Raw genomic sequence first — 12,381 nt, forward strand, 5'->3', positions numbered from 1 at the left:
ATGCTTTTATGTTTTGCTCCCCTGTTTTGGCATCAAGGCTACCCCATTTCTTTCCTGTGTGTCGCCAGTATTCCTGGGTTTCCCTGGTGACGGCTGAGTAGAGTAGGAATGAGAAGGTCAGCTCTAGGACTGTGGGTAATAGGAGCTCATGAAACAAGGTGCAAGGCCAGCCATGCCGAGCCAGGACATGAGGAGTAAGGAGCCAATCTGAGGCACCAGCCCAGTGAAAGAACCAGGAGGCCTCTTTGTCAGAGCAGTGGGAGGGGTCTTGAGGCTAGGGAGCTGGGCTACTGTTCAGCCAGTATATACAGGGTCAGCCATCCCTGTCGTTTATAGCTGACAACCATTCTGATAGGACAGTGCCCATTTCATACCAGTTAAATATTTTGCATATCATCTTGATGAGCAGTCATGAGTCAAGGTGCACATAGCACCTGTAAATCATAACAAAGCTTTGATCAAAACCTAGCTGGGATACAGATGCCAGAGAAGGAGAGAAGGTAGGTGGGTCAAAGATGCATAAGCAGGCAGAAAAGACAAAAAGTAGAGAACCCATAGTGCCAGTCAGGAAGTGAGAAGCCCATAACTTCCTGAAGCCAAGATGAGGGGACATGGCTAGAACCAATATGCAGTTGAAAACCAAAAAGACCCAGACACCCATGTGGAAGGCAAGGAGTTAGAAGTCAAGAAACAAGAACTCCTCAGAAAACAGAGAATAGGGCCTGACAAAGGGGTAGGGCAGCAGCAGGGAATAGGACCTGCCAAGATAATTAGAAACCAGGTGGCAGTCTGGGCAGACAGTGAGACTTCCACGCTAGAGCCCTTCTGCCCCCGCCAGGAAGCTTCTTGGCAACTTCCTGCCCAGGTGGAAACCTATCTCATACTTTGGCCAGCCTACCCATGGCGGCTTGCTACACCTGGCAGTGCTGACCCAGGGCTCCTATAGGGTGCTGCCTCTCCACGTTCAACAGATCCTGACAAGGTTAACAGAGGGAACCACCCTCTGAAATAAGTACTGCTCTTTGCCTGTTTTACGGAGGAAGGGACAGAGACTTGGAGAGGTTGTCACTCACACGTGGATCTGTAACCATCAGTTCAAGGGCTGGCTGACTCCAAGGCCCATGCTTTTTGTCTTCTGTGCTCTCTGAACCTGGAGGGGGTGGTTACTGGTGGGCACATTGTTTTAAAAGGAGACAGTTTTCAAGCACAGTTGGAGCTATGGCAACTTTTGCATTGTAAGATTGGGAAGTTAAGAACAAATGATCTCAGAGACAAACTCTTCATTCTGGTAAGATGTGTTCCTCATTCCCCATTCAGCTTGCCCCTTCCAATTGCCTTCTCATAGTTTTTGCCTGAAATTCCTCCTCATCACACCCCAGTCTCTGTCCTGCATCGCCTGCAGGTATTTCCCAGGATATGGCAGGAGCCATTTGGTTATTTAAAAAAAAAACAAACAGACTTGAATGGGCCATCTTCAAATAGCTAGATTCCAAAACACAGGCTATGTGTTTTGTACACATCTTTGTATTTCCCTGCAGCTAGAAAGGAATTAAATATATAGGATCAATTCCTGTTTTGTTGGAGGATATATCGATAAGCTGATTTTTTTTCTAATTTACTAGTTTTAGAAAATGTAGATTTGGCTCTTGTGCAAACTGGTTCACCGATTGTTTAGAGATTACTATAAAATATTGAAGATATATAATACAGAATAAGAACTTCTCACTTACTGACTACCCCTCTTGGGACTAAATCATCATCAGTGCGGTGGAAGCCCAAGTCCTCCTTCCCCAATTAACTCCCCCTCCCCTTGCTACGTGGTGTCTGTCTTTTCCATGTGCAGTCCTTTGTAGCTTTCCCAGATATATATGTACTCCAGAACAATTTATGGCACTGTTTTACCCATTTAAAAAACTTTTCACTAGGTTTTACAAGTATTTTTTTCTTACTCTTTTGTAAAAATTGGTCTTTGGTTTGGATCAGATTTAATAAATAAGGCTGCTTGTTTTGGCTTTGGTTCTAATCGTGTGGGGAGGGAGGGCCAAAGGCTGGGCACTTCATGCTGTATCTGATTTTCCTCTTTCATACCACAGTTATACAAATAAGGTAGCGGAAAGAGAAGCGAAGGAAGCCACACTGCTTGTTTTCCTTTTCCGGGCTTGTATCTTTGGTAACAGGAAGAGTTATCAGAGGGCCCAAATCATCCTCCCTTCAGCTCAAGTCCTTGCTCCTCTTGTCCATTTTCTAACCGGTTGGTGTCTGTACATGCCTACCTGGACTCCTGGAAGCTCTGTTTGGCGCTTGCTTCACTGCAGTGTGCATATTAGTTTCTCGTTGCATGTTGAGAGCTTGCCATGGGACACAGTCTGCCGGAGGTGAGGCTGCGGCAACTCTTTGGAAACTTTCCGAAGAGGACAAATACGAACTCTGGGAGGCCTGGGTAGGGGCTAAAGCAGGCTAGCCATGAGCTAGAAATCTGTGATTTGACTTTAAAAGCTATGTGAATAATGTTTTCACATATATCTATATTTGTTATTAAAAATAAAACCAGCTTTCCCCCAAATCTTTAAATCAGAGTTGTGCTCCCGGAGGATACACTTTTTTTCTCCTCTGGCTTTAAGACCCCCCCCGCCATGCACTGGCACAACATATGCAATTTGTTTTAACAGGTACTGTTACATAGTATTAACATGTTATTGTAACTACTTAAAGTCTCTCTCACTGCCAAACTGTAAGCTCAGTTAGGGCACAAGATATCATCTGTTCTGTTCACTGCTTTTGTCCCAGCATTGGAAAAGGTGGACTTTTAGTAGATACTTGTTGACTGTATATACAAGAAGCCCAGGAATATAAAGAATTATGACATCATCCCTGTCCTCTACGAGTTGGTGGTGTAGTTGGAGAGAGAACCATTTATGTAGCATACATAAAAAATAATGAGAGAGGGAAGAACACTCAACTGGTGACATAGGCAACGAGATGTAGGAAACAGAGCAACTTCTGTGCGTTTAGGTGGCCTCAGAATGTTCCGTGACAGAGAGTGCAGGCTGTGGATATGGTGGAATGATCTCTGGACCAACGGGTCACTTCACCTCTCTGAGCTCATTTCCTTCTTTTGACATTTGTTGCACAATACTTGTTGGATGTCTTCTCTGGGTCAAGACCTGTGCTGGGAGCCAGGATTATAACAATGACTAAAACTGATACAGTCTCTACCCTCACAGAGCTTAGCAAGGACGACAGAGATAAAACAAGCAATTGTAATAAAGTCAAGGAGAGCTCTGAATAAGGGGTGTGCCATGGGGTGGGGAGTGACTCAGACCTGCCTGGGGGTCTGAACAAGGCCTCTCTGAGGAACTGAAGCTTACATTGAGACTGGAAGATGAGTTGGCTACCAGTCAGCCAGAGAAAGAGGGGGTAAGAGTGCTCTGAGCAGAGGAAACAACATAAGGCATGATCCAGGAGTTGGAAGTGGTCCAGGGGGCTGAAGCCAGGAGGAGATGGGGAGTGCAGTGCAAGATGAGGCTGATGGGAATGACAGAGGTCAGACTGTGAATTTGAACCTTACCCTCCAAGCAAAGGGAAGCCACTGGAGGATTTTAAGTAACTAGGGCAGAGTTGGTTAAAAAGATCACTTTGGCCATTTGTATGGAGAATGGATGCAGATGGACTAAGGCTGGATGAGGCAGTGCAGGCAAGTGACGTAGGCGGATTCGCAACATGTTTAGGTGTGGACCAGATTTGGTTATTGGTGGGCGGGGAGGAGACAAGGAAGAGAAGATGTCAAGGATGGCTCCCTGGTTTCTTGGCCAAATTCCTAAAATTGGAAGTTCCAGAGGAGAAGCTATTTGGAAGGAAAGATGATGTGAATACTTCTGACATTTGAGATGGCTGATTCAGCGAAGTAGAGATGTTGGTTCGGCAGTGGAAATATATGGATGTAACCCTCAAGGAACAAAGTCTAGATCAAAGATATGGATTTGGGGGTCTTCAGGTTATGGATTATAATGAAAACTTTGGAGGGGATGAGTTTCCCCAGGGAAAGTTTACAGTGTAAGAAAAGAAATGCTAAGACAGGATCTTGTAACATGCCAGTATTTAAGGTAGAGGAAGAAGAATTGCCAAAAGAGACCAAGGAGTGATCAGAGAGGCATCAGAAAAACCATCTGTGTTGCTGGACTGGATGATCGTTAAGGCCTCACTCAGCCCTGATGTTCTGTGGTCCTGCAGAGCTGGGATCTGAGCCAGGTCTCAAAAGCAGAGCACATGGATTGACCATGAGAATAGAGAAGGGCATTCCAAGTAATATTACCGTATCAGCCAAGGTCCCAACAAGAAATAGAGGACACACTCGAACTGAATAATTTGAGGGGATTTTAATAAAGAGACTATTTACAAAGTTGTAGGGAGGGTTTGAGGAATCCAACAAGGCAGAAATCTGGCACTAGTCACATAGGAACCCTTCACCACCCCCAGGCCTGAAGTCAGCAAGGGCGTAGGGACAGCTGTGTAGAGGGGGCTTCCTGGTAGGCAATGTGGCCCTTCTGGACAAACCTCCCTCTCTGCCTGCCCTCTGTTTTCCTGCTAGTGCCTCCTGTTGGCCAAACAGAAGCCAGAGAGCAAGGGAGCCTTGATGCCGTGTAAATACAACGTCTTCCTAGGGTACACAGCAGGGTGGGAAGTGAATTGTGAGGGCAAACGAGATATCCAGAACAATTATCTCGGAAAATGGAAGTCTATGAATAAGAGAGTATATTAGTTTCCTGTTGCTGCTGTCACAAATGCAGGGGCCTAAAACAACACAAATTTATTATCGCGCAATTTTGGAGGTTGGAAGTCCAAAGCAGGTTTCTTTGGGCTAAAATGAGGGCGTCAGCAGGGCTGCATTCTTTTCTGAAGGCTCTGGGGAGAATTCATTTCCAGGCCTTTTCCAGCTTCTAAAGGATGCACACATTTCTTGGCTCTCGGCCGCTTCCTTCATCTTCAAAGCCAGCAATTGCATCACTCTGTCCCTGTGCTTTGGTCATCACATCTCATTCTCTGACTCTTCTGCCTTCCTCTTCCATATTTTAAGAGCCCTGTGATTACATTGCACCCACCCAGATAATCCAGGATAGTCTCCTAGTTTAAGATCCTTGATTTAATCACACGCAGTCCCTTTTGCCATGTAAAGTAACATATTCCCGGGTTCTGGGGATTAGCATATGGACATCTTTAGGGGGCCATTATTCTGCCGACGACAGAGAGCGAATAAACAATTTTGGCTGGGTTGGAGGGCTCCCTAGGAAAGTAATGAAGACAGAAAACAGAAAGTGCAGATCAAAGCCAAATAGTAGGAGTTTGGGATGCTAGACTGTCTGAATTTCATTGTGTAGACAAGAGGGAGCCTTTGTAAGTCCTTAATCAGGGAAGTGGCTTGTTAGCAGTGTGAAGAAAGATGATCTAACCATGGTGCTCTGGGTGGCTTAGAGGGAAGAATAGAATCCTTTCAAGATGCAATGAGAGTACTCCAGGTCTGAAAGAACAAAGATCTAAAGCAAGAGTGACAGGAAGAGATGGTGTGAAAAGTATTGTGCAATAAGAATCCACAGGAGGTGTTAACCAACGACACAGGGATCGAAGGAAAAGAAACTCACGTGGTCTGAGTTTTGGCAGTGACTGACTGGTAGATTAATAGTATGATCCAGAAAACCAGGAGAGCAAGTCTGTTTCAGGGGAAGATAAGAAGTTGGGGTATAGTTGTAGAATCCTGGAATAGAACTGCAAATAGAATCTTATCAACTCTAAGATACCATCAGTTGTCAAATGCACCAGTATTTTACATACCACCGAGAAGAAAAATGCTACCAATTAAAATGTGACCCTTCTTGGGAATTCCCTGTCGGTCCAGTGGTTAGGACTTGGTACTTTCACTGCCAGGGCCCAGGTTCAGTCCCTGGTCAGGGAACTAAGATCCTGCAAGCCACACGATGTGGCCAAAAAGAAAAAAAAAAAAAAAAAAGTGACCCTTCTTAAAAATACAATTTTTTTACTTTATTGAAGAGCTGTTTTAGACTTACACATAGATTTTTTGAACTGCCATTCAACAAATTGCACATATTTAAACCGGTGCAATTTGATGAATTTTGACATATGCATGCACCTGTGAAGCCATCACAATCAAACGCCCAAAATTTCCTCAGGCCCCTTCGTGAGCCTCTTCCCCTCCCTACCTCTCTCCCATCCCTAAGCAGCAGCTGATTTGCTTGCTGTCATATAGAGCAGGTTACATTTTCTGGAATTTTAGACAAATGGAATCATGCCGTATACATTCTTTTTGATCGGGCTTCTTTCGTTCAGTATAATTGTTTTGAGGCTCATCCATGTTACTGTGTGTATCAATAGTTCATTAGTTTTTATTTATGAGTAGATTCCATTATGTGGATATACCACAATTTGTTTATCCACTCACCTACTAATGATCATTCAGGTTATTTACGGTTTGGGCTATTACAGATAAAGCTGCTATGAATACACATACCTTAAAAAAAATATATCACCTCTGTGCATACATAAAAAGGGGAAATGGAAATGAATGGGTTAATATTCTTTTTTTAAAAAAACTAATTAATTAATTTTTGGCTACGTTGGGTCTTCGTTGCTGTGCATAGGCTTTCTCTACTTGTGGCCAGAAGGGGCTACTCTTCGTTGCGGTGTGTGGGCTTCTCATTGCGGTGGCTTCTCTTGTTGCGGAGCACGGGCTGTAGGCGCGCGGGCTTCAGTAGTTGTGGCGCACAGGTTTAGTTGCTCTGCAGCATGTGGGATCTTCCCGGACCAGGGCTCGAACCCGTGTTCCCTGCATTGGCAGGCGGATTCTTAACCACTGCACCACCATGGAAGCCCCTGGTTAATATTCTTAAAGCTCCTTCATGTTCAGACTCCAGCTTTTGGAATCACTCATATTCATCAGTGTCTGGTCTTTTCCACACAGTATCTCCTCTGTGCCATCAAGAGTGGTAATTAAAAAAAAAAAATCTGTAAAAGAACTAAAAGCCTTTGATGTTGGCTCTTAAATCTACTCTGTAAATTATGTTAGGTTTTAAAAGAGTATTCCACTATTTTAAAAAGTCCCTGAGATATTTTCCAAACTACTGACACACCTTTTGCTAGCTTTGAAGCCGGTGCTTTTGTTATTTATGCATACACAGGCAATGACAAGTATGACATCTTGACTGCTCCTGGGTCGGCAATAATTGTAGGACCATCAGTTGCAGGACACACAATTTCTGAGTGTTAAGTGTGGGAAACTGTGCATCTTAGAATCTATTGGTTAGGGTAATTCAGTCAGTTCAGGCTAAGAGCCTGGCAGATATACACCTTAACTATCTAGAGCCAGTATCCTGTTCTTTCTCATCCTGAGTCCCCTCAGGGTGCACTGCTGGGGATGGCTGTAAGTGGCTGAGGGCATCCTCTGCTGATATGGCAGGCGACATTCTTAGACTCACACAATAAATTAGTGGTAGTTGGGACCAGAACAAAGTGTATATGACCCAGCTGGTTTCTTTGACTTTAGTGGGAGAGGATTTTTGTTTGTTTTGGTTTGGCTTTATTTTTTTTTACTGGAATATTACAATTAAAGCTTAAAAGAAGGTGGGTTGATGGAAGGGAAAGAGAGTTACATTGTATATGGAAAAGACACCAAAATAAAAAATCACAAACTGGAAAATGGTGAGCAGTTGAAGTAAGGACGGAGGAACAACATTCCAATAGCTCTTAAGTGGCCCCACCCACAACCATTCTCTTTCCATGACAACCTGTTTTTCATTCTTACCATTTGAATTACCTTATTGAAAACAGGTCTTCTCAGATCAATTCCTCTACTTTAAGCATTTGTGGTGACTCCCCATCTCCAACAGAATAAAGCCCAGGTTCTTTGGCAAGACGTATAGGAAAGGCCCTTCACAGTTGTCCCTTCTTCATCTTTAGTTGTTTCCTCTCCTCTTCCCCCTGCTCCCCTCTAGCCACACCAGCCATTCACCAAGCATCATGTACTTTCTTATCTTTGTGCCTTTGTTTATGCTGTTCCATTTTCCTGGAAGGAGCCTTCCCTGCCCACATCCACCTTAGGACCTCTTCCTTCAAGGCTCAAACACAACTTCTTTCAGTGTCAACTCAAAACCCCCATCCCCATCCAAGGATTATTTCCTCATGTGTTTTAAACCTACTGTGGACATGACTTCTGTTATAACACTTGTCAACTGAAAAAAAAAAAAGCGCACAACCTAAAAGTTGAGAATTATGTTTTCTTCAGCGGACTTTCTGAGGACTCAAGCCCAGGAGGCAGTTTCTCAGATAGCTGTGTATGACAGGAGCCGGGATGTATAGGGGTTTTTGCTAGAAAACCCAGGGAGTCCGAACATCAAAAGATTACTATTAGTTAAAACCAAACATCTCAAGTTAATGAATTCAGCACTTTTCTGTGTAGGATGATAAATGGAATATTTATAAATGGAATATTTCCTGCCATATCAATAAACAGAGGATGTCACAGTCACCAATGGTTGCAGCCCTCCAACGTGAGCTGATGAGCCCTGAGGAAACTCAGGGCTGAAAAGAATACCTGCCATCTAGCAGCCAGCAGACTGCAGCCACTCCCTGCGGTGAGCCCTGAGGAAACTCAGGATGCGAAAACACAGGATACAGGCCCCAGATAGCTGAGGTCCATATCAAGGGAATGATTTCAGTGAGCCCAGACTCTTGCATCTTCCCATACATAGAAAAGCACTAAATTCCTTAACTTGAGATGTTTGGTTTTCTTTATTTAACAATAATCTTTTGACGTTCCCAATTACCTGCTCTTTGTTGCAAAACTCCTACATATCCTAGCTCCTCCCCTCTCCTCCTTGGAGCAGTTTCTCAGAGTTATCTGAAACGCTCTCTCCCGGTCTGCAGTCCTCATTTTGCCCCAAATAAAATTTAACTCGCAACTCTCACGTTGTGCATGTATTTTTTTTTTAAGTCAACAAGGGGAAGATGCAAAAGTCTGGGCTCACTGAAGTAATTCCTGTGATATACACCTTAACTGTCTAGGGCCAGTATTCTGTTCTTTCCCATCCTGAGTCCCCTGAGGGTGCACCATTGGGGGTGGCTGTAGTGTTTGAGGGTTGCATCCTTTGCTGATATGGCAGGCGGCATTCTTAGTCCACACACTTATCCAGTGGTATTATCCCTATGTATGTATATCTCACTGAGTTGTGTTCTCCTTGGGGAAAGGGTCATATCTTGTTTTATCTGTGTATTCCTGTTTTTTAGAACCATACCTGGCAAATAGTAGATTGACAGCAAGTATTCATTGCCTTGAAAGATCTGCTTGATATTAATACGGCCAAAGGAGAAACACAATCAGTTAAGTACATTGCTATTTCCTGAATGCAATATTATCTTTTGAGGGAAGATCTGTAAAATCCTCTGCCAGAAAGAAGGGATTGAGGAAAAATTTTGTTTTGAGTGGAAGTTTAGGAGGCAGATGATATAAAAAGAGGAGGTTGAAAAAAAGAATGGACTAGGGGTATAAAGAATTAGGGAGGATGGCTTAAGAAACAAAAAGGAAATGGGACTAGAAAGAGAATGGGAGATGAAGAAAAAAGAAAAGAGGGGAGAAAAGTGGAGAGAGTACCAGGATTTTAGACTCTTACTTAGCTTAATTGCCGGGGAGTTTCTGGACGATGCTTTCTCACATGGACGTCCAAACTCTTTCCTGAATGAACCCCATTTTGTATTCTTCACATCACTCTCCCTCTGAAAAGACACAAGTCTGCTCCTTACCCTGCCTGACAATTAGTGCATTGTTCTTCATTGTTCTCTGTAGAAAGCAGGAGGCAGAGTCCTCTGGTGGGAAGGCACTCACTACACAGGGACTCAAGGGCCTGGCACATCCCAGATCCAGCCCCTCCAGCAAGGCGCTCAGCCCCTTCGACCTCAGAATCTTCATATCGATATCTGTCCAGGCTTCCTTTCCAGGTCATTGTAAAGATCTAAATAAGTGAGATAACATATATGAAAATACTTTATAAGCAGTCGGGCTGCTCTGCGAATGAAGGTGATATTACTTACTTTGTTGAGTTATTCGTCAGGGGAGAGACCCCATCGGCACATAGCATAGCCCTGTCTCCTGCTAATAAGTCCTGTTCACCCAAAGGAGATAACAGTGTTTCTTTCTTCTCAGCAGTATTCTGAAGTCTCAGGAAGCTGGTGCGGTTAAATGTTCATGGCCCATGAGAAAGGCGTATAGGAAACCATGGCACTCCCCTTTCAAAAAGACCTGGAGAAATACAAGAACATTGATGAAGATGAGCTTCTTGGCAAACTCTCGGAAGACGAACTGAAACAGTTGGAAAATGTTCTTGATGACCTAGATCCCGAGGTTAGTGACCTGGAACTGAAGCAGGTGATTAGTGATAGGATGGGATAAACCGTGTGGTGTGGTCCTTAAACAATAGTGTAGAAATTCCTGATCTCTAAATGCAAATTATGTGTTCTTCCCTGATTGGCTGTGGGTCATTACTTTTATAAACCCATGGAGAACCTCAGTAGCCACATCTATGATACAGCAATTGTATTTCTCAAAAACCAGTTTAATGTAAATGGGGGAAAATATTTTCCATTGGCTGAAGAAGGACTAGACTGACTTACGGAAAAAGAAAGGAAGAAGGAGAGGAAACAAATATGACTGAGTTTCCTCTACGATTCATATACTCTGCTGGGCCCAGAAGCGCTTAAGATAAATTGTATTATCCCCATTTCATAAATGAGGAGACACACCAGGAGAAGTCATTTACATAAGATCCTACACTGGTAAATGTCAGAGATGGTATTTAAACCAGATCTTTAACCACAAAAGCAGATCTTTTTTATATCTTGTTTCTTTAACATGTATAAACAACTTGAAATCTTTGATGATCCCACAACAGTGGATAGATTAGAGTAAATGTGATGAGAGAGTTCCCTGACGGTCCAGTGGTTAAGACGCCACGCTCCCAGTGCAGGGGGTGCGGGTTCGATCTCTGGTCAGGGAACTAAGATTCCACATACCACATGGTATGGCCAAAACCAAATTTTTTTTAAGTATTAAAAAAATATAAATAAATAAATAAATGTAACCATAATATCAGGTAAATTTAAATGGAGCTTCTCATATTTTTATGAGCTCTTGAAAAGGTAATTACCTTGTTATAGTGATTGTTTAGCAAGCACTTTCTTCAGCCCTGCTAATATTATCTCAGACATAGAATAGGAGGCATCTAAAATAGTGATTTTACTATAAATAAAAATGTCACTAAAATATTTATATGATATTCCGTTATGCCAGATAATTTGGATATTGTTTTTACTTTAAAAAAATACTAGTATCCTTTTTTTACTTTTTTAAACTTGAGAAGGATACCTCTATATTTAATCAAGGAGGTATCAGCATCTACCATAATACTCACTTACCAGCTTGGATGTTTCCCAGGAGAGGTTAGAAATAACAGAGTGTGGTCTCATTGGCTCATCCACACGCCTGCCTGGGAGCACTTTGGATGCAGACCTGGCCAAACCTAAGAGGGATCTACGAAGAAAAAGGTTGTGAAGGGTGGCTGGCCTTTGCTACCACATTCTAGAAGGCAGCTGCAGGAGACAGGCCGCTCCAGCCATGTGTGTTCTGCCTGAGCTCACCAGGAGCCCCCGTCTCAGCATAGAATGTTAGAGCAGGTGGGGCCTCAAAGATATGCCAGAGCCCTAGCCCTCAGCTCACACCCACATCTCACCATACACAGCAGGGGTAGGGGAGGTAACAGGTGTCAGTCAGGCATACACCCTGCTTCCTGCTCACGCTTCTGTCTTGTCAGAGCGCAATGCTGCCAGCTGGATTTCGACAGAAAGACCAGACACAGAAAGCAGCCACCGGCCCGTTTGACCGCGAGCACCTCCTCATGTACCTGGAGAAGGAGGCTTTAGAACAGAAAGACAGGGAAGACTTTGTGCCCTTCACTGGAGAAAAGAAAGGTAAGACCACAGGCAGCATCTGGGAATGTAGGTACTCCTAAGGTATTGTCATGGAAGGTCAAGTAACAGAACTGGCCTGAAAGGGGGAAATAAGACCACGAATTGGATTCAGTATGAAAAAGAACCGTGGCTGGTGGATACATGTCTGTGTACACTTGTCCAGACCCACAGACTGTATACCACCAAGAGTGAGCCCTAATGTAAACTGTAGATTTGGGGTGATAATGATGTCAGTGTGGGTTTATCAGTTGTAACAAATGTACACTGTGCTGCGGGCTGTCATTAGAGAGGAGGCTGTGAGTGTAGGGAAGGGTGGGGGGACACAGGAACTCTCTGTACTTTCCTCTGCTAACCTAA

The 12,381-nt window shown here is 43.6% G+C and overlaps 1 protein-coding gene across 5 annotated transcripts in view; it reads left to right on the top strand.

Annotated features, from left to right (window-relative positions):
* TMOD2 (tropomodulin 2) overlaps positions 1 to 12,381 on the top strand; it is a 46,644-nt gene that overhangs the window by 2,833 nt on the left and 31,430 nt on the right. For 2 of the 5 annotated variants that reach the window (XM_067747101.1, XM_067747110.1), the window contains exons 2-4: positions 9,292 to 9,384; positions 10,208 to 10,402; positions 11,868 to 12,024. In XM_067747101.1, the coding sequence (XP_067603202.1) occupies positions 10,277 to 10,402; positions 11,868 to 12,024 (283 nt within the window). In that variant the 5' untranslated portion in view covers positions 9,292 to 9,384; positions 10,208 to 10,276. Of the gene's footprint in view, positions 1 to 9,291; positions 9,385 to 10,204; positions 10,403 to 11,867; positions 12,025 to 12,381 lie in introns of all 5 variants that reach the window. The other 3 variants (XM_067747085.1, XM_067747119.1, XM_067747096.1) reach the window with 2 other exon arrangements.

Source organism: Pseudorca crassidens, chromosome 1 (assembly GCF_039906515.1).
Source record: "Pseudorca crassidens isolate mPseCra1 chromosome 1, mPseCra1.hap1, whole genome shotgun sequence".
Classification (NCBI taxonomy): Eukaryota; Metazoa; Chordata; class Mammalia; order Artiodactyla; family Delphinidae; genus Pseudorca; species Pseudorca crassidens.